General features: G+C 37.6%; 1 protein-coding gene across 1 annotated transcript; it reads left to right on the top strand.

Moving 5' to 3' along the window:
* Nucleotides 1-247: 247 nt before the first annotated feature.
* LOC121889980 (protein NLRC3-like) lies at nt 248-21,725 on the top strand. Its single transcript, XM_042402227.1, has 10 exons — nt 248-345; nt 1,674-1,778; nt 2,337-2,441; nt 3,101-3,357; nt 3,611-5,393; nt 5,484-5,657; nt 6,179-6,352; nt 6,741-6,787; nt 7,658-8,101; nt 21,358-21,725. The coding sequence occupies exons 1-10, from the start codon at nt 248-250 to the stop codon at nt 21,444-21,446; spliced, it is 3,276 nt and encodes a 1,091-aa protein (XP_042258161.1). The 3' UTR covers nt 21,447-21,725.
* The last annotated feature ends 2,154 nt before the right edge of the window (nt 21,726-23,879 follow it).

Genomic DNA, 23,879 nt, shown 5'->3' with positions numbered 1-23,879 from the left:
TTTATGTATGTAGTTTATGTATTTGCGTTCCTGACATCATGTTTCAAGTGATTAAATGGTTATTATAAGGATTCAGCAACCACATAAGCAAACTGAAGTTAAGTGTATTGATTTGTTTTCAATGTCCAGCAGAATCCACCTTTATACTTTTTATGAAACAAACCAAACTAGAAACATGGTTAATGTACAGTATACAAGTGAAAGTCAATTTAAAAAAAAAAGATTAATCTCTTCTTTTAGCTCACAGATGAGTACAGCTGAGTCCACAGCTCCCAGTCATGTGTCTATGAAGCGTGATCGATCCATCTTCCCGCCGCTCAACTTTGGTCTTAAAAAGACACAAAGGTAAGGTTGAACAAAAGTGGTCCAGAATGTGCATAAATGAATCCACCTGGGTGTGACAATAAGAAGATATTATTTACATGTTTTTGCACTAAGTTTATATTATATTTTTATACTTATGATCCAGTAACACTGACCCTCTGATGCACAACATATTCAAAACCTTTTAATGCACAACATGGGTCAAAAATGACAAAAAATAATCATACTTGTTTCAGATTTATTGTTTTGCAACAACACTGACTATACAAAAAACAATTAATGCTTGAAATGTATTAATTTGTGACCTTTCCTTTATAATACACACATCACTTTATCACATATCATTTCAATAAATGTTCAAATGATCCAATATTTCAGCAAAATCAAAGATTAGAGAAAAAGTCCAAAAACTGAAAACAGAAACTTTGTTTTTTCTTCTTTCCTCTCCCATTAATCATCTCACGACCCCTCAGATTTATCTGCTGACCCTTTGGAGGGGCCCGACCCCTAGGTTGGGAACCACTGGACTAAACTAGCTAACTGTATATAAAGTAGTGTAAACTAGCTCCACCTCCAGCAGCTACAACAGTAACATGCTGCTCTAACACTGATGCTTCACTATTAATAATCTAATGATGTCATATATAATAATATATCAGTCAGAGGGACCAAACCACTACTTTTACTGCAATACTTTAACTACATCAAGCTCATAATACTTATGTACTTTTACTGCAATACTTTAACTACATCAAGCTCATAATACTTATGTACTTTTACTGCAATACTTTAACTACATCAAGCTCATAATACTTATGTACTTTTACTGCAATACTTTAACTACATCAAGCTCATAATACTTATGTACTTTTACTGCAATACTTTAACTACATCAAGCTCATAATACTTATGTACTTTTACTGCAATACTTTAACTACATCAAGCTCATAATACTTATGTACTTTTACTGCAATACTTTAACTACATCAAGCTCATAATACTTATATACTTTTACTGCAATACTTTAACTACATCAAGCTCATAATACTTATGTACTTTTACTGCAATACTTTAACTACATCAAGCTCATAATACTTATGTGCTTTTACTGCAATACTTTAACTACATCAAGCTCATAATACTTATGTACTTTTACTGCAAAACTTTAACTGCATCAAGTTCATAATACTTATGTACTTTTACTTAAGTAGGATTCTCATGCAGGACTTTTACTTGTTATGCAGTACACATGTGCATGTGCAACACATACCCGGGGCCAGAAACATGGCTAATGTTTATAAGTGTTTATAAGTCCCTTTTTTAAAAAAGACATTAATCTCTTCTTTTAGCTCACTGATGAGTACAGCTGAGTCCACAGCTCCCAGTCATGTGTCTATGAAGAGTGATCGATCCATTTTCCTGCCGCTCAACTTTGGTCTTGAAAAGACACAAAGGTAAGACACAAACAATGAAGTGGTCCAAAATGTGCATAAATGAATCCACCTGGGTGTGACAATAAGAGGATATTATTTACATGTTTTTGCACTAAGTTTATATTATATTCTTATACTTATAATCCAGTTACACTGACCCTCTGATGCACAACATATTCAAAACATTTTAATGCACAACGCGGGTCAAAAATGACCAACATTAATAATTTTCATTATTATTTGATAGATAGCTGAATGTTTCATTGTTATATCTTTGAAGCAAAATGATGTCATCACCCAGGATTTTAAGAAATAATCATTTTGTTTTTTAGCATTATTGGTCTTATATTAATTTTTCTGGCATTTTATGTAGAGAAAAAAGTATTGGAGTGTTTTAAATTGTTGTATTGGTACTTTTACTTAAGTAAAGGATCTGAATACTTCTTCCAGCACTGTTGGCCCTCAGAAACTAGGATATTTAGTTTACATGTGCAACACATACCTGGGACTAGAAACATGGCTAATGTACAGTATATAAGTGAAAGTCACTTTTTTGTGGACATTAATCTCTTCTTTTAGTTCACAGATGAGTACAGCTGAGTCCACAGCTCCCAGTCATGTGTCTATGAAGAGTGATGGATCCATCTTCCTGCCACCCAACTTTGGTCTTGAAGAAGAACTAAAGTAATTTTGATGTTTTTACATAAATTAAATATCTTGCATTTAAAAGCGTATTAAGGTTACTTCATCAGAGATTCATAAGGAATATGATGTGGTGAAGACATGTGTTATTGTGGTTTACAAATGTTGTAATTGTCCTGAAATGTTTGATACAGAATGTTTGGTTTGGTACTTGACATTCTTCTTTTCTTGGTTCAAATAATTACTGTTGAGTTAACCTAATACACCCCTAGTAGGTCTATGTCTTAACACATGTGGAACGTAGATTTGAAAGTGTGAGTTCCACCCAGACAGCTCTGGCACTGGGTCAGCTGTTATCTGTTAGCTCAACTATGCTAATCAGGTTAACCCCTGGATGTATAGCTTATACAGCTAGTGTCATCAAACAATATGGTATCAAACAAACAGAGTTATCATAGTGAGAATTACTAAATCAAAACAAGAGGGAAAGTAATGAATTAATTGTAAAACATAATGTATTACTTGTAAAATTGTAACGTTATCTCCTATTCTGTTGCTCCCTGAAATACAACCAGCAGAGCCAAGTTACAAACGTTTTCCTGTTGCACTGACTCACTTGTTAGATGAAGGCACCACCAACCTCCTTGTCCCCATGACCCTCATGAAAACAGAAAACGATAATGATGATAATACGAGAAAAGAAAACCGCATTCATTAAAGAGGTTATTTATTTGTGTCATTTGTTGTCCTTGCTACAGACAGCAGCCTGGGGAGCCATCCAGCTGTTCAGTGTGTAAGGAGGATTTAAGGGATCTAGTCCAGTTCTTCTGTGGACACTGGTCATGCAAACAGTGTATCAGCTCAAACTGGGACCAGTCTTATTCACCAGCAGACCAACCCTGCCCTGTATGTGGAAAGAAACTCATAAAACACCAGGGAAATACAGACGAAGACACAGGTAGGTTTAACTATTAACTTTCAAATGATCTGTGCTACTACTATATCAGGTTGTCATATCTGTGGTTTTTATTTCAACTGCTCACTTCAGAAATTGATTTGACTGGTGAGTTTTTCCTCTCAACATGAAAGAGTTCTAATCAGTGTGTGAAGTCTTTTGTTGGAGTAAAATCCTGCAGTTTTCAGATTATCTGGTACTTAACATATTTATGAAAAATACTTTAAAAATTAAATAACTTTTTTGACTGTTACAGATAAAAGCCTCGTTGGGAAAGCAAAGAATTTTAAAAGAGCAATGCAAAAGAAATTTGCTTCAGTGTCTGAAGGTATTGATGACCAAGAAAACTCCATGAACAGCATCTACACATCACTCTACATCACCACTGGAGAGAGTACAGGGCTGCATGAAGAACATGAGTTCAGATACTTCAAACCTGAAATGAAAAAGCAAGCATCGTTTGACTCAGTCGTCAACCTCAGTGATATCTTCAAAGCTTTGCCTGGTCAAGAGAAACCGCCCAGGACAGTCCTGACGAAGGGCGTAGCAGGCATTGGAAAATCATTTGCTGTGCAGAAGTTCATTCTTGACTGGGCTGAGGAAGAAGCAAACCTGGACATTGATTTTGTTTTCTGTCTTGCTTTTCGAGAGCTGAATTTGATTACAGATGAGAAAAGCTTGCATGAGCTCCTGACTGAATTCCACCCTGCTCCAAAGAGTCTGAAAGATTCAGAGGATATCACCAAAGGCAGGGTTATAGTGATCCTGGATGGTCTGGATGAAAGCAGACTTCAACTGGACTTCAAGAACATTAAGAAAATAACGTCTGTTAGTGAAGTAACATCTGTGGGTGATCTCCTTGCAAACCTCATCCAGGGTAACCTTCTTCCTAATGCTAACATCTGGATAACTTCCCGTCCAGCAGCAGCCAATCAGATCCCTGCAAAGCATGTCGACATGGTGACGGAAATAAGAGGGTTCAATGATCCTCAAAAAGAGGAATACTTCAGGAAGAAATTTAGTCAAGACTCGAGCCTTGCCGACAGGATCATTTCACACATCCGGTCTTCCCAGAGTCTCGACATCATGTGCCAGACCCCGATCTTCTGCTGGATTTCTGCCATATTATTTCAGGAGGTCTTTGGGGAAGACGAAAAAGTTGAAATTCCTCAAAATCTGACAGAGATGATGGCAAATTTCCTGTTTGCCCAGACAAAACGCAGAAGCAGAAAATATGACAAGAAGAAAGAGGAGAACGAAGAGCTATTTCTAAAGTCACAGAAAGAATTTCTCATAAAACTTGGCAAGCTTGCATTTGTTCAACTGCTGAAGAACAACTTCATCTTCTATGAGGAAGACTTTGAAGAATGTGGCATCGACATAAAAGAAGCAGCTATCTACTCTGGATTTTGCACTGCAGTCCTTAGAGAAGAAAAAGTGTTTTCTCAGCAAAAGTTCTTCTTTGTGCATCTGACCATACAGGAGTTTTTTGCAGCTCTTTATGTCTGTGACTGCTTCACAAACAAGAAAACAACTGAGCTCAGCAGCTTCTTCAATCTGGAGCAGAAAGAACATACACTGCTTGATCTTCTAAAGATGACAGTTGACAAAGTGCTGGAGGAGAAGAACGGCCACCTGGATTTCTTCTTACGATTCCTCCTCAGCCTCATGGCTGAAGCCAACCGGAAAGTCCTTCAGGGTCTGCTGACATCGTCAGACCCAAGCCAAGATACTGACAAGAAAATCCTGACTTACCTTAAAGCCATCCGAAGGAAGAACCTCTCTCCAGATAGTTGCATCAACCTCTTCCAGACCATGGTCGAGATGAGAGATCACAAAGTCAAAGATGAGATTCAGGAATACCTCAAATTGCCAGATCGTTCGAAATCAGAACTGACTCCGCTGCATTGCTCTGCACTGGCCTACATGCTGCAGGTTTCGAAGAATGATGTGGAGGTGTTGGACTTGAAGAGTTACAACACATCAGATGAAGGCAGAAGGAGACTGATACCAGCTGTGAGGAGCAGCAGAAAAGCCATGTAAGTTTACTTTCGTTGTAGTACTGAATTACATCTTTAAACAGTTGCACCTTTTCTTTATCATATTATAACCTTGTTATACATCCCCAGACTATCAGACTGCAAAGTGACAGCAGAGTGGGTTAAGCACTTGGCCTTTGGACTCAAGTTCCCCGACTCACCTCTAAGAGATCTGGACCTGAGCAACAATGACCTGAGAGACTTTGGAGTCGAGCTGCTCCATGAGGGACTGTCAAGTCAATGGTGCAGACTGAAGACACTGAGGTATTTATACATATTTATATAATAGATAACATACCATTATGTAAACGGGTGAACAAGATATGTAGATGTTATTTTAAAGAGCTGCAAGGTCCATACTAGCAACCCAACTTCCAAACTTTATTTCTGATTTAACTTCCTCTAAAGTCCTTATGAGTCTTTGCACACAGTCTTCTTCAGCCTGAGCTGGACTTCAAAGCTTTCTGCTGTCATGCACCTAATTCTTTTCAAGGGCCCATTTAAAGGGGAACTCCTTTATTATTGCATATGTGTGAAAAGTACTAGAAAGCCTTTTCTGACAGAACTGTTTGCTTTCAAGTTGCATTGTGGATAATAATATCAATTTTAATGCTTTTATATTTAAATTGTCCATTGTAAATCCGACAAAGTTCAAGGAGTGCAATAATACTAAATCAGTCTTTTAAGCCTGCCATCTTTACATTAATTTAGAAATCTATGTATATTCCTTAATGAAAGACATCTTGAACCTGCCTGCTGATAAATCAAACACTGTGTTTTCTCAGGTTGTCAGGTTGTCAGATCACAGAGACCGGCTGTAATTCTCTGGCGAAGGCCCTGAAATCAAACCCCTCCCATCTGATAGAGTTGGACCTCAGCTACAACCATCCAGGAGTTTCAGGAGAGGATCAGCTCTCTGAGCTGAGGGACGATCCACATTACAAGCTCAACACACTCAAGTAATTATAATACTAGAAAACAACATTCCTGACTTTTCTAGTGAACAGAGAGACAATTTGTTTCTGGATTAGTGGATTGTACTGCCAACTAAAACTAGTTTGTATATAAGAGTTTTACACCAGAGCTACTCTGTGCATGGATCCTATAGACAATAGAAATTATTACTAACATTTAGAGTATTGTTCAGTTCTCATAACATGTCTAACGGCAAAGGTGACTTATTATCTGACCAAAGGTAGCCATGGAGCACAATATTTTCGGTGTTGCTAATACTGTAGAGTAATAGATAATGCACATACTATAGATTTACTCTACTAGGCTCTGAGAGCAATACAGTGTTAGCTTATTGGTTGTTCTTTGAAAGTTTCAATACATTTTTCTCCACAGTGTTGAACATGGTGGAAGTCACCGAATGAAACCGGGATTCAAGAAATGTGAGTATCTGTGGAAACTAAAAATGGATGATGAGGACTTAAATATAATACTGAACATTTTGCTGAATGTTATGTGACCATTTCAATTATTAGTTAAAATAACTAGGTGAACAAAAATATCCACATCCAGGCTATCCTCTTATCCACTAGCTTCTGTAATTTGATTAAATCTTTCATTCAGTGTTTATTTCATCTCTATTTCTGAAAAACATTAAGCCTGTTCCTTTAATTTTGCCATATTCTAAGACGACAACAAGCATGGCAGTGTAGCTACTTACGTCATTGTAACTTGGTTTCGTCTATATCTATAAATCTCAAAAACACTTTCTTTGAGTCATTTTTTTCAACTTTCTAGTTGTAATCTCTGCTGTTTAAAAACATCTACAGCATTTGCTCCTCTGTGCTGTTAGTCTGAGCTAGTTGTGACCCTTCAACTCGCTTATGGACGTGCTCCTCTGTCAAGCCGTAACGTTTAGCCCACAATGTCTAGGGGTTTGTTAAATCTTACTTTACCAAGAGTACGGAGGTATTATTAGCAAAATGTGCTATAAGTTTCGAAAGGATGTAGACAAACAGCCCACATGTAATAATTGCTGTACATTATATTACTTTATTGTTGTTACTGATGCATTAATCTGGAGGTAGGATTTCACTGTTGTAGTTGGTGGAGCTGGATCTAATTTCAACTGCAATATGTACTATTGGGTAGTTTAATCTATTAAATAGTGTCATCTTTTATGGACTAGTATGACTAATAGACTAGTAGGACTAGACTAATAGGTTTTGTATGTTAAATCATAATTAGAAAATTAACTGTAATCTGTAGTAAATTCCACTGGCTCCTGAAATTACACGTTTTTTTCCCTCCAGATGCCTGCGAGCTCACTTTGGACCCCAACACAGCCCACAAGAACCTCTGTCTCTCTGAGGGTAACAGAAAGGTGACCTGGGTGGAAGAGGAGCAGTCATATCCCGATCACTCAGAGAGGTTTGATCTCTGCCCACAAGTGCTTTGTGAGCAGGGTCTAGATAAGCGCTGCTACTGGGAGATTGAGGTGGTGGAACCATTTAAAATTGGGGTAACATACAGAACCATTGGTAGAAAAGGGGATGGGAATGATTGCGAGCTGGGTCAAAACGACAAGTCTTGGTGTCTGGTTTGCTCTGAGGAGGGTTGTTATGTTATGCACAACAGCAAAAGGTTAGATGTAGCTTCACTCTGCTCGCGCTCCAGTCAGGTGGGAGTTTATCTGGACTGGCCAGCTGGCACTCTGTCCTTCTACAGAGTTTCCTCTGACAATCGGACTCGCCTGCATACCTTCAAAACAACGTTCACACTCACTCCTAACTAATGACGTGTGTTGCCCTGTTCGCAATATAGACAGCTGACGTCAAGTCATATCCAGGCTATCCTCTTGTCCACTAGCTTCTGTAATTTGATTAAATCTTTCATTCGGTGTTTATTTCATCTCTATTTCTGAAAAACATTAAGCCTATTCCTTTAATTTTGCCATATTCTAAGACGACAACAAGCATGGCTGCTTTGTTTTGTCAGCTAACATAAGCAGACTTTCACTGCATCCATATGAGCAGCCAAGGGTGTATATCTGCATGCGGATGGTCGGGACATGTCATCTTAGAAAACACAAAGGATTAACTGCTCCTATCCGTCAGTAGCCTATCCGTTCAAAGCAGAGTTGCCAGGTTTGTGTGCCTTTGCAAAAAGTATGTGAAAGTAATATGGATGGAGAGAGAGAGAGAGTGAGAGGGAGGCAGCGAGATATAGACGACCAACACACCAGCTTGCTGTAAGCTGTGTGAATGCAACAGGGACTTTGAGGCATGTATCATTGTTGGTGGCTGATTGAACATGTTGAATTGATGATAGAGGTAGTCAGTTACATTTGCAGTAGGGGAAGTCAGAGAGAGAGCTGCAGCTCTAGGGTTGTTTAGTCCATGGATGTATTAATAGAGCTGATAGAGCACCAACACTCAGCCTTGATGCCAGTTTGTCCCAATTGCCCAAAAGTGTCCCAAACAGCAATTTCACCATAGACCAACATTATAAAAGAGATGTCTGGAAAATGGTTAACAGGACACCTGCAACTGCATACAAAGAAAATTATTACTTTTTGTATCATGACATTTTTAACACATGTAGGTTTATTTTTTAAACCTTTTTCCAGAAACTAGAAATTATTGCAGAATATTTGATTGACTCTCATTAAAATTGTCATCTCTGTCTCAGATAATATCACTAAAATAAAATGTAAAATGTGATTTTTTTTAAAAATCCATAGAAAGTGTAAAAAACTATAAAAGCTAATATGAAGTGCACACAAACACATAAGTGCAGGTTTAAAACATGTCCCGACCCATCTTAACGCCAAACCTACACCCTGCCAGCAGCAACTCCAGAAACCTGCTGCTGTTCTTTTTTTTAACCCCTACACCATTATGTGTCATAAAAACTCAAAACTAATGACTGAGCCTCCTTAAGTGGATGGATGAAACACCACCCACCTACACTCGAGATCTAATGCGGTTTCTGCCGTTAGAGAAAGTTAGATTCACTCTTAAGTGCCTTACTGATGTGAAGCCGTTTATCACCTATGTGGAGAATTACATGTTGGAGAATACACTCTGAGTCTGGATGTAAATATTGTTTAAACATGCAGCAAAACAAGCAACAAGCAGTCATTCATGATGAAAGCAAGCATCACACTGTATAAAATGTATTTTTATTATTACTTATCATTCCGTTATTTCTTTCTATTTCTATTTTTTTATAGCTTTTCCTATCAAATTATGTGGATGTGAGGGTGAAGGGATCTGTGGTTGTTGTCATTTTGTATAGATCAGGCAGATGTATTACATCTTCTGTATCTCTCTAAGAAGAAAAGATTTTTAAAAAAGATAAAAAAATAAAGCATCAGAAAAACAAAAAAACGCATAGCACCATCAGAAGCTTCTAATATCTGCTTTACTGTATAGGATTAAAGTCATAGACTTGACCAATAACTTTTACATGTACAGGTTTGAAACTAAAGGCTCCTTTAGATTGAGTGACAGCAACAATCATGTAAGTTTATTTCATGTCACACTGTGCGAGGCAGCTGTAATAAAATCTTGGCCACAGTATGACTGTATGATGACAGTTTGAGGCTGTCAAACTGTGCAGTGAAGTTGTGGTTAATCATAACGCTACAATGGAAATATAAAAAAAATTAATGAGAGAGACACATCATCACGTCTTATGTTTTAAAGATGCAGGCGAGGAAGGTTTTCTCCCACAAACTTCTTTCCATTCCACCTCCATGGTTCTGGTTTGTGTGTATTTGGCTCAGACAGCCAAAAATCACAGTGTAAAATCAGTGTAAAGGAGCCTTGATATTATATTGTACAGGTTTGACCAACTAACTGTAGTAATGTTCCGCCTTTCTGGTGATGGAAACAGCTGGTCATAAGTGGAAAACTGCAAGCAGACCAGTACGTTGTAGGGATAAGTTGTTTACTTCTAAAAAAATGAACGTAGATAGATATGTTGTCGTGTTTTTACTTAGAAGATTTACCTCTTTACCTGGCTTCTGCTTCCTTCGTTTTTATCTAGGTCAGAATTATTCTAGTGTTCAGACTTTTCATTTATGGCAATACAAAATAAGAAGACAATAATGTCACATAGTACAGCTGCTGTTTGGTACATCTGTTGTTTAAAACCTCTCTGCACTATCACCTCAGAGTAACGAAGCTCAGATTTATCCAGCTCAATAAGCCCTTAAGCTGTCAACTACTGGTACACGTTATTTTAAAACCACTATCTTTGTATCTATGCGTATTATAGAAACAAATGTTCAGTAAACAACTGAATTATCACTTTAATATAAACGACCAGAACATGTGAATGGTTTAAAGATTTCTGTTTAAAAGGAGGCAAAGCTGCCGTGTATGACAGAGGAGGAGAGAGTAGTTTGAACTGTTGTTACATCTGTATACTGGAGGCTTGTGGAGATCATCGTCAATTTTAATTGTATACACTTCCTTCACCTTTTAACTTTGAGTTTATACTTAAAGGTTCTATATGTAAGAATTGTGAAGCAATTTACATGTATTAATCGTTTTTATTGCAAATGAGTGAACAGGTAGTAATGTAACGTAAGAAAAGGAGACTATTGACTCTCTTGATTGTCTGTAACAGCACAAAACACAATGTTCGAGATCTTCTATTTAATTATGAGAAGTGTAAGCGAGGAAAAAGACATCACCTGCAATAGTCTTGCACTATGACTACGCAGGTGATGCAAGCAACTGCATGTTGACTACAGCTCATTTAACGGCCACAGCTGTCACTAATGAGAGGGAATTTCTGATTCTTACAAATAGAAACTTTGATAGACACCAGTATCAATACAATCAGTTTCATCATGTTAAGCACCTTGTTAAAATCCAGAGTACTAAACTGAGTCACTGTAAACATGTAACCTGGGAGATTTGATGTGTAATAAGTGTTTTTTTTTTAATTCATACTCTGTATTTTCATAAGTGGTCTTATTTTAACAGCTTCGTGTTTTTTATGTTGTTATTAATGGCAGAAATATTACTAGTTGTTTTGGTGTTTAATGTAATCAGTGTAATGTTTAATGAAAGTGTGTTCTGAATGCTGCATAGAGAGATGATTTGTTCGCCTCACAAAGCCCTAATGTCAATAATACAGTAAACTTTAACATTTCAATAACAGATTGACACATGTACCTTTCAGTCATATTTGTTTACAGCTCACAAAGTGGAAAAACTGTTTTTAATCACATTTCTACTCAATCCATTGAAATACAGAAAGTGTCTGAATACATTTAAGGTGAGAAATAAATCACACAGGTGTTTTTGTTTGAGCTCTGCAGCACAAACAGTTCAAGAATGATCATTTTTAAAGCTGCATGTGTGACTGATATTCTGGCAATTTGATTTGTGCTCTCAGAATGAACTACAAGCAGAATAAAAGTGCTTTACAGTGAGATGACTCGTTATATCTGATATCTCCAGAAATAGATGAGATGAAAAGTTCCCTCTGTTAAGTGGATAAAATGCTTTAAAACACTTTAAAGAATGAGCTGCCTTATTTTCACACCCATTTATACTTGATACTACTTTTATTAACATACGTTACTTTCAGTAAAAGCACATTTTTACTCCTGATAGTCGAGCGTGATGGACATTTTCCACCTGACAGACTGAGGTACCTCACTATAAATCACTTTTATTCCACTGGTAGTTCATCCTGAGAGAGACACCATGAGCTCAAATGCATTTTTCTGGCTTCTGTGAGGCTTATTGTCACTGGGATCGAACCTTACAATTATGTTTTCATGTATTTTCTGTGTGTATTAAAACATCAATAAATAAAGGACCTTTGAGCAATGTGTTTTTGTTCTGCTGGGAGATATAACTGAGATTTTCATTTGTTATGTTCTGGTGAGGAAAGCGAGCCAATACGTGTTTTGGGATGTAATTTCTAACTTGCACTTTTTTGTGGAAAAAAACATATCAGACACAAATTATTATTCAAAGCAGAGTAATTTTATGTGTTTTAAAACACGTCTGGAGGAGATCTTTAAATGGTAAAACATTAAAGTAGCAAAAGATTGTTTGTATTGTATTGTAAGACACAAAGAACATGTATCATTACATGATCTTACTCGTAATTGAAGATTAAAAGACTTAATATAGAAAATGCTCCCACACACTGGATTTATGTCTCAGAAAACAAACAAATTAAGCAAAAATAATAATCACATTACTTATTCTTTTCACTAAACTGCACTGCATTTAAAATTATTCTGACTTATTTTCTCATTAAATAAATGTAATATGAGCATCTATTTTTAATTTAAGCAGCTCAGGTATGTGATCATCTGGCTGTATGTACAGGAGTCACATCATATAGTGAGTTTTATTTATCACTAGGTGTCACTAACTGTTCATAAGATATAAACTAAGAGAGTTCTGCATTCAACATCATTACTTTAGTCAAAGAACAGAAATATTATCAGCTAAAGAGAAAATAATAATTCTGCATTCAGATTATTTTTATATTATACTCCTGGATTCACTAAGAAACCAAATCACTTGACTGGGTTTTGGTCCATTTGGATTTTTTACATGTGAAAAAACCCAACAAATGCACCATATGTTTTCAGGGTTAAATTAAGGAGATATTCATTATTATTTGTTATTTTAAGTTATTCTTGTCCTGTAGTGGTTATTATACTGATGACTTTAAAGCAGGAATTAGTGTACATCTATCCATCAGTCTGGCTGACAGCACAGCACATAGCACAAAACTGAAAGTAACATTTCCCTTGGAAACTGTGTGTCTGTGCTTCATTTCTTTTAAAGGAACAAGGAGAGATTTTTTCATTACACAAAAGTCCATAGCCGTTTATGATCCTGCCAGTTATCTTGTTTAAGGTGAGACGCTTTGGCCGGGTTGTGTAGTTTGCGGTTAGTTCTGGTGTTTGGCCCTGCTGAGAAATGGCTCTCTGAAACTGTGGCATCACGTTGTACTGTTGCTTTATCAGAGTTGTGTTCAAACCCTGTTTTGTACTGTTTTATAAGAGCAAAAACTTTAACAATGACAACTAACTGATTTGGCAAATGTAGCTACATCTTGTTAACTGCCCCACCTCCGTTAAAGAGCACAGTGACAGTCCTGACCAGGGCCAAACCAGACCCATGGTTATGCACTGATATTGCAGGTCCTTATTCATTCAGGTATAATGATGTTTATGCTAGTCTCGTCCACTGTAACAGGATTATACTGGGGGAAATGTGAATCATTGAATAACTTATTTACTGAGAAATTACTACTATACTGTTAGTAATTCTCAAAACGAATATATAGCTTAGCTATACTATCTCTCTGTCAGTGGTGGAAGAAGTATTCAGATCCTTTACTCAAGTAAAATTACCAATACAGCAATGTAAAAATACCCCAGACCCCTTTATTCAGCCCCCTTCCCGAAAAACTAGCATGACATAGTTGGTGCCAATGGATGCCTTAGATCGTCTAGTTTCATATGGTAATAGCTTTAAAACTGAGCCCACTACAGCCTCTGAAAGACAGTCATGTCAGCTGAGGACGCCAGCGTCCTTGTGGAGTTTAAGAGGTTAATAATAGCTATCCGCCAAAAAGTTATAACATCTGCTGTGACAAAAAATATGAAATAGAACAATACAGTAGTATACATACTTAAATTAAGATTCATTATAATAAAAGACACTGCCTTGCGTTTTCATATTTTCATTAATTTCAGAATCTGGCCCCAGACTGAAATTTTACACAATGCAATATTAGAGTTTCACTTTCTTCGCCTCACTTAGCTCTGCTGCCAGCTCTGTTTGTCTGTGTGTGTGTGTGTGGTGGGAGAGCCCAGCCCACCCCCGGTACAAACATGTCCAGATAACTTGATGAAATAGATTACCACATACTTAGATCTATGCAGTATTCACTTTATTTTTGAGCTTTCGGTCTGTCAGACCTTCATCAGAGCAAATATCTACTCCATTATCTGTATGCATAGATCTAAGTATGTGGTAATCTATTTCATTATATTTCCTAGATAAAGATTTATACTGTCTGTTAATATTTAACTTTTGTTCCGGGTTTTTTGCTCCAAAGGTCAGAGCTGCTGTTCTGTGATCAGATTTCCTTAAAGAACACTTCACGTTAAGATCAATACAGAGAGTTGAGACTGTTTGTGAAGTGAGTTACATGTTTTGTTCTTCTGGTTGGTTTCCTGGTTGAAGCTGCTGATTAATTTCACCTTCAGTCATCAGCTTGATTCAGATTATTTTCAGCATCTAAAGGTAACGTAACTAACAGTTTTCATTATATTTGTGTTTGCGAGTGTTAAAATGATCTGATAACAGTAGAGATGGTCGTTATAGTGATGAGTTATGTTGCTTTGTTGACTGCATTGGTGGAATAAACGAAACTCCAGAAGAAAGATTTTTCAATACTCTTATTGGTTCTTTTTCATTACTAAAGAATTGAGGGGTTTGAATTACAAATTGGTCCAGAATGTGTATAAACGAATCCATCTGGTTGTGACGATAAGAAGATATTTATATGTTAATGCACTAAGTTTATATTATATTCTTATATTATGATCCAGTAACGCTGATGCACAACATATTCAAAACATTTTAATGCACAGCGCGGGTCAAAAACGATCTGCATTAACTTTCATTATTAGTCCACAGCTCCCAGTGGTGTGTCTTTGAAGAAAGATGGATCCATGCACAAGCCGCTGAACTTTGGTCTTGAAGAGAAACCAATGTTTTTATGTAAATTAAATTTCTTGCATTTAAAAGCATACTAAGGTTACTGCATAAGCGATTCATAAGGAGATTGATATGGTGAAGCCATTTGTGAATGTGATTCATAAATGTTGTGCATCTCATGTATGTATTTGTCCCAAAATGTTTGGTACAGAACGTTAACTTTGGTACTTGACATTCTTAGTTTCTTTGTTCAAATAATTACTGTTGAATTAACCTAATACACTCCTAGTAGGTCTATGTCTTCACACATGTGGAACGTAAATTAGAAAGTGCGAGTTCCACCCAGACAGCTCTGGCACTGGGTCAGTTGTTATCTGTTAGCTCAACTATGCTAATCAGGTTAGCCCCTGAATGTATAGCTTATACAGCAAGTGTCATCAAACAATATCAAACAGATTTATCATAGTGAGTATTCCTAAATCAAAAATAAGAGGGAAAGTAACTAATTAGTTGTAAAACTTAACGTATTATTTGTAAAATTATATAGTTATCACCTTTTCTGTTGTTCCTTGATAAACAGCTACCAGTGCCAGAGATACAAATGTATTCTTGTTGCATTGACTCACTTGTTAGATGACGAAAGCACCAACCTCCTTGTCCTGCTGACCTTCATGAAAACAGACGATGCTGATGATAATACAAGAAAAGAAAACTGCATCCAATAAAGAGGTTATTAATTTGTGTCATTTGTTGTCCTCGCTACAGACAGCAGCCTGGGGAGCCATCCAGCTGTTCAGTGTGTGAGAAGGATTTGAGGGATCTAGTCCAGTTCTTATGTGGACACTGGTCATGCAAGCAGTGTATCAGCTCAAACTGGGACCAGTCTGACTCAGCAAACTACCCCTGCCCTGCATGTGGAAAGAAACTCAGAAAACACCAGGGTAATACATATAAAGACACAGGTAAATTTCACTATTGACTTTGAAATGATCTGTGCTACTACCATATCAATGTGTCATACCTGTAGTTTTTATTCCAACTGCTCACCTCAGCGATTGATTTGACTGATGAGTTTTTCCTCTCAACTTGAAAGAGTGCTAATCAGTGTGTGAAGTCTTTTGTTGGAGTAAAATCCTGCAGCTTTCAGATTATCTGGTACTTATCATATTTATGAAAAATACTTGATTGTTACAGATAAAAGCCTTGTTGGGAAAGCAAAGAATTTTAAAAGAGCAATGCAAAAGAAATTTGCTTCAACATCTGAAGGTATTGATGACCAAGAAAACTCCCTAAAAAGAATCTACACATCACTCTACATCACCACTGGAGAGAGTACAGGGCTGCATGAAGAACATGAGTTCAGATACTTCAAACCTGAAATGAAAAAGCAAGCATCGTTAGACTCAGTCGTCAACCTCAGTGATATCTTCAAAGCTTTGCCTGGTCAAGAGAAACCGCCCAGGACAGTCCTGACGAAGGGCGTAGCAGGCATTGGAAAATCATTTGCTGTGCAGAAGTTCATTCTTGACTGGGCTGAGGAAGAAGCAAACCTGGACATTGATTTTGTTTTCTGTCTTGCTTTTCGAGAGCTGAATTTGATAACAGATGAGAAAAGCTTGCATGAGCTCCTGACTGAATTCCACCCTGCTCTCCAGAGTCTGAAAGAGTCAGAGGATATCACCAAAGGCAGCGTTATAGTGATCCTGGACGGTCTGGATGAAAGCAGACTTCAACTGGACTTCAAGAATGTTAAGACAGTAACGTCTATCAGTGAAGTAACGTCTGTTGGTGATCTCATTGTAAACCTCATCCAGGGTAACCTTCTTCCTAATGCTAACATCTGGATAACTTCTCGTCCAGCAGCAGCCAATCAGATCCCTGCAAAGCATGTCGACATGGTGACGGAAATAAGAGGGTTCAATGATCCTCAAAAAGAGGAATACTTCAGGAAGAAATTTAGTCATGACTTAAGCCTTGCCAACAGGATCACGTCACACATCCGATCTTCCCAGAGTCTCGACATCATGTGCCAGATTCCGATCTTCTGCTGGATTTCTGCCATATTATTTCAGGAGGTCTTTGGGGAAGATGAGAAAGTTGAAATTCCTCAAACTCTTACAGAGATGATGGCAAATTTCCTGTTTGCCCAGACAAAACGCAGAAGCAGAAAATATGACAAGAAGACAGAGAAGAACAAAGAGCTATTTCTAAAGTCACAGAAAGAATTTCTCATGAAACTTGGCAAGCTTGCATTTGTTCAACTGCAGAAGAACAACCTCATCTTCTATGAGAAAGACTTTGAAGAATGTGGCATCGACATAAAAGAAGCAGCTATCTACTCTGGATTTTGCAATGCAGTCCTTAGAGAAGAAAAAGTATTTTCTCAGCAAAAAGTCTTCTTCTTTGTGCACCTGACCATACAGGAGTTCTTTGCAGCTCTTTATGTCTATGACTGCTTCACAAACAAAAATACAACTGAGCTCAGCAGCTTCCTCAATCTGGAGCAGAAAGAACATACGCTGCTTGATCTTCTAAAGATGACAGTCGTCAAAGTGCTGGAGGAGAAGAATGGCCACCTGGACTTCTTCTTACGATTCCTCCTTGGCCTCATGGCTGAAGCCAACCGGAAAGTCCTTCAGGGTCTGCTGACATCGCCAGACCAAAGCCAAGATACTGACAAGAAAATCCTGACTTACCTCAAAGCCATCCGAAGGAAGACACTCTCTCCAGACAGTTGCATCAACCTCTTCCAGACCATGGTCGAGATGAGAGACCACAAAGTCAAAGATGATATTCAGGAATATCTCACATTGCCAGATCGTTCGAAATCAGAACTGACTCCGCTGCATTGCTCTGCACTGGCCTACATGCTGCAGGTTTCGAAGAATGATGTGGAGGTGTTGGACTTGAAGAGTTACAACACATCAGATGAAGGCAGAAGGAGACTGATACCAGCTGTGAGGAGCAGCAGAAAAGCCATGTAAGTTTACTTTCATTGTAGTATTGAATTACATCTTTAAACAGTTGCACCTTTTCTTTATCATAGTATGACCCTGTTATACATCCCCAGACTAGCAGACTGCAAAGTGACAGCAGAGTGGGTTAAGCACTTGGCCTTTGGACTCAAGTTCCCCGACTCACCTCTAAGAGATCTGGATCTGAGCAACAATGACCTGAGAGACTTTGGAGTCGAGCTGAGGGACTGTCAAGTCAATGGTGCAGACTGAAGACACTGAGGTATTTATACATATTTATATAATAGATAACATACCATTATGTAAATGGGTGAACAAGATATGTAGATGTTATTTTAAAGAGCTGCAAGGTCAAAATGTTTACAGGTATGCAATTAAATGTTGCTACACTGTTCTAACTGTTCAAAAACTAGGTTTCCATCCAAATTTAGCACAAATTTCTAAAATATCAGCAAAAGAAAATTCAACTTAATGTGCATTTCCATCAACTGCTGTATATTTGGAGTTGGTTTATCAACTGGTGGCGCTTTTAAGTTGGGGCCATTAAACCACTGCAGAAGAAGTGGACACAGTAAGATGACATAATTAAAAGAGTGTCAGTCAAACCTCAAACAGTGGAACATAACAGAAAATATTTGTGTTCTGTGCATGATATTAATAATGACTAATCAGACCAGCAACCCAACTTCCAAACTTTATTTCTGATCTAACTTCCTCCAAAGTCCTTTTGAGTGTGACAAAGTTTATTCTTTGCACACAGTCTCGGACTTCCGTCTGAGCTGGTTCACAAAGCTTTCTGCTGTCATGCACCTAAATCTTTTCAAGGGCCTATTTAAAGGGGGACGCCTTTATTACTGCATATGTGTGAAAAGTACTAGAAAGCCTTTTCTGACTGCACTGTTGTCCGTCACGTTGCATTGTGGGTAATGTATATATGTTATCAATTTTAATGCTTTTATATTTACATTGTCCATTGTAAATCCGACAAAGTTCAAGGAGTGCAATAATACTAAATCAGTCTTTTAAGCCTGCCATCTTTACATTCATTTAGAAATCTATGTATATTCCTTTATGAAAGACATCTTGAACCTGCCTGCTGATAAATCAAACACTGTGTTTTCTCAGGTTGTCAGGTTGTCAGATCACAGAGAAGGGCTGTAATTTTCTGGCGAAGGCCCTGAAATCAAACCCCTCCCATCTGATAGAGTTGGACCTCAGCTACAACCATCCAGGAGTTTCAGGAGAGGATCAGCTCTCTGAGCTGAGGGACGATCCACATTGCACGCTCACCACAGTCAAGTAATTATAATACCAGAAAACAACATTCCTGACTTTTCTAGTGAACAGTAGTACAGTCCACCTCACTATAGTGAGGTGGACTGTACTGCCAACCATAAAACTAGTTTGTATATAAGAGTTTTACACCAGAGCTACTCTGTGCATGGATCCTATAGACAATAGAAATTATTACTAACATTTAGAGTATTGTTCAGTTCTCACAACATATCTAACAGCAAAGGTGACTTATTATCTGACCAAAGGTAGCCATGGAGCACAATATTTTCGGTGTTTCTAATACTGTAGAGTAATAGATAATGCATATACTATAGATTTACTCTACTAGGCTCTGAGAGCAATACAGTGTTAGCTTATTGGTTGTTCTTTGTAAGTTTCAATACATTTTTCTCCACAGTGTTGAACACGGAGGAAGTCACCGAATGAAACCGGGATTCAAGAAATGTGAGTAATGTAATAAGTTTTACCTAAATATAATACTGAACATTTTGCTGAATGTTGTGTGACCATTGGGTGAACAAAAATATTTTACTGCACTTTTACCTGCACCAATACAGCTATTAAAATGAAACCTTTTCCTTTGATGGCAACGCTAGCTCTCATTACAGATGACAAATAACAGCATAATATTAAGTTGAGGGGAGTGAACAGAAAGAGCAAGCCAGACAACAATAATAGCAGCCATGCAAATGGCTAATGTGGCTAATAACAAAGTTATGCTAACATCAGCAAAAAAAAAACAAGGTGAAAAGTTTAATTTCTAATTTGGATAGTTAAAATGATGAGCTAACATTAGCTGACGTTGACATTACCTAATGACTTGTGTTGCCCTGTTCGCGATATAGAGAGCTGAAGTCAAGTCATATCCAGGCTATCCTCTTGTCCACTAGCTTCTGTAATTTGATGAAATCTTTCATTCAGTGTTTATTTCATCTGTATTTCTGAAAAACATTAAGCCTGTTCCTTTAATTTTGCCTTATTCTAAGACAACAACAAGCGTGGCAGCATGGCTACTTACATCATTGTAACTTGGTTTCGTCTATATCTATAAATCTCAAAAACACTTTCTTTGGGTCATTTTTTCAACGTTCTAGTTGTAATCTCTGCTGTTTAAAAACATCTACAGCATTTGCTCCTCTGTGCTGTTAGTCTGAGCTAGTTGTGACCCTTCAACTCACTTATGGACGTGCTCCTCTGTCAAGCCGTAACGTTTAGCCCACAATGTTTAGGGGTTTGTTAAATCTTACTTTACTAAGAGTACGGAGGTATTATAAGCAAAATGTGCGATAAGTTTCGAAAGGATGTAGACAAACAGCCCACATGTAATAATTGCTGTACATTATATTACTTTATTGTTGTTACTGATGCATTAATGTGGAGGTAGGATTTCACTGTTGTAGTTGGTGGAGCTGGATCTAATTTCAACTGCAATATGTACTATTGGGTAGTTTAATCTATTAAATGGTGTCATCTTTTATGGACTAATCATAGGTTTTGTATGTTAAATCATGATGACATGAACTGTAATCTGTAGTAAATCCCACTGGCTCCTGAAATTATGCGTTTTTTTCCCTCCAGATGCCTGCGAGCTCACTTTGGACCCCAACACAGCCCACAAGAACCTCCATCTCTCTGAGGGGAACAGAAAGGTGACCTGGATGGAAGAGGAGCAGTCATATCGCAATCACTCAGAGAGGTTTGATCTCTGCCCACAAGTGCTTTGTGAGCAGGGTCTAGATAAGCGCTGCTACTGGGAGATCGAGGTGGTGGAACCATTTAAGATTGGGGTAACATACAGAACCATTGGTAGAAAAGGGGATGGGAATGATTGCAAGCTGGGTCAAAACGACAAGTCTTGGTGTATGTTTGCCTCTGAGGAGGGTTGTTATGTTATGCACAACAACAAGAGTATCAGTGTAGCTTCACTCTGCTCACGCTCCAGTCAGGTGGGAGTTTATCTGGACTGGCCAGCTGGCACTCTGTCCTTCTACAGAGTTTCCTCTGACAGTTGGACTCGCCTACATACCTTCAAAACAACGTTCACTGAGCCCCTCTATCCTGCTGTTGAATTTCACACTCAGTCCTCTGCTTTATTTTGTCAGCTTACATAAGCAGACTTTCACTGCATCCATACGAGCAGCCAAGGGTGTATATCTGCATGCGGATGGTCGGGATATGTCCTATACTGTCAACGGTCAACTGAATTTATGTCCCTACCAGTGCTTCTAGCAATCTAAACTAAAATTGCCAGGTTCACGTGTCTGCAAAAAGAAGGCCATAATACAGCATGAATACAATATCAACAATACAGTTGTGTGTTAATATCAGTTATGATGGAAAACAGAAGGGATTAATGTGAAGTTTTTAACGATCCTATGATAAGAGACACTCTGAATCAACTCATGATACTGTAGCCCTGTAGCTACTAACTTGTTTTACACGTTATTTTAAACACCTCTATGCATCTGCCTATTATAGAAACTAATGTACAGTTTACAGCTGAACTGTTGCTGTAACACAACCGTTTGATGTTCAAACAGGAAACATTTCCATTGTGTACATTTTTCTCTTGGAGGCAAAGCAGCCATGTATTGAACAGAGGAACAATTTGTTTGTTTAGTGTTTTAAAATTAGTTATAATCTTTGTGGGAGACTGTGTTAGTGCTGGAAAAAACTTGGCTGGAAATTTCATTTCCTTTTTTGTTTTACGGGTCTTAAATTGTGTTTATATCCCTCACCCTTTAGCTTTGAGTTTCTGATTAATAGACAGTATGAAAATGATCACAGTTCACATCATTTAAGTGAATCACTATGAGGCTGCACATTTTGTGGAAGTAGTAATTACAGGTGACGGTCTTCTCCAAAATGAGTTGAATACACTGTCTTTTTAATTTGTAACAAGGGAGATTTTATGTGTTAAAATTGTTTTTTATGTATGTATTTTATGTATTTTACCTTGCTGTTAAGATCAGAAATATTACTGGTTGTTTCAGTGTTTAATGTAATCAGTGATGTAATGTTTAATGAAAATGAAAGTGTTTTCTGATTGTTGCACAGAGAGATGTCTCATCAGCCTCACAAAGCCAGCCCAAATGTCAATAATACATTAGACTTTAAAAAGTCACTAAAAGACTGACAGATGCACTTTTTTTACCTTCCAGCACTTGACTTGACCAATGTGTCACTGGGCTGTCAGACATATTTGTTTCCAGCTCACAAAGAGATAGAAGAGTCATGTTTTGCCTTAAATCTGCAGCACAAAAGGTTCAAGAATTGTAATTGTACATTGTACAAGTGCTGTGTGTGTGTGAACGATGTGGTTTGTGCTCTCAAAATGAGCCACAAGTGAAATAAAAGTGCTTTATAGTGAGATGACTCATTCTGTCTGAAAAAAAACTTTTTCTATTGTGCAAAAATTGCTTTCAAACATCTTATAGAATGAACTGAACCCATTTATATTACTGGTTGCCTGTTGTGATAAGTTTTACCTTCACTAACATACTTTACTTTCAGTAAAATCACTTTTTTGCTTCTGCTGGTCCATCTGATACACTGATCACTTCAAATCATGAAGAGAGTTCAAATGTTTGTCTTGCTTCTGTTAAGGGCTAATTTTCACTGTTGAATGAACGATGTTTGTATATTGCATACTTATATATATATATATACACACACACACACACATATACTCTATTATCTGTATGCTTTGATGACCGAAAGCTCAAAAATCAAGTGAATACTGCATACATCTAAGTATGTGGAAATCTATTTCATTATATTTCCTAGATGAAGATTTATACTGTCTGTTAATATTTAACTTTTGCTCCAGTTTTTTTGTTCCAAAGGTCAGAGCTGCTGTTCTGTGATCAGAGAGATGAGACTATTTGTGAGGTGAGTTACATGTTTGTTCTTCTTCTGGTTGTTTTAGTGGTTGAAGCTGCTGATTCATTTCACCTTCAGTCATCAGCTTGATTCAGATTATTTTCAGCATCTAAAGGCAACGTAACTAATAGTTTTCACCATGTTTGTGTTTGCAAGTGTTAAAATGATCTGATAACAAAAAATCAAAAATAGTGTTTGTCCATTTTAAGGAGTTTTTTTACCCCTTACAATGGGCCATATTTTTTCAGGGGTAAATGAAAGAGTAATTCATGGTGTTTTAATGGATTTTTGTTTCACAGTGATAATTAAGCAGGATTTAGGCCCTGTTTACACCCGGCATTAACATGCGTCTCCACATGCGTCCAGAGTGACCACGTGTTATCAGATCTCACTTCCCCGCTCAATATGCAAACAAACACGTACATCATCTCCGTTTGCAAAGACCAAATTCGCTCGTTATTAACCGGCAGGGGTCCATGTACCCTCCGTCCACAGCTGTGTTAAACTTATTTGATAACAGGTAAACAAATATACACTGCATTGTTTGCCCCCTCACGAAAATGTCCATCCTATTTCTTTGCTCTAGCGCCGCATCGGAATATAGACACATATACAGAGTTATTGCCAGGTGTAAACAGGGCCTTAGACTGCTAACTAATACA

Source organism: Thunnus maccoyii, chromosome 22 (assembly GCF_910596095.1).
Source record: "Thunnus maccoyii chromosome 22, fThuMac1.1, whole genome shotgun sequence".
NCBI classification, from domain to species: domain Eukaryota; kingdom Metazoa; phylum Chordata; class Actinopteri; order Scombriformes; family Scombridae; genus Thunnus; species Thunnus maccoyii.
Note: the sequence above shows the minus strand (reverse complement) of the source record. Positions and strands in the feature narration are given on the sequence as shown.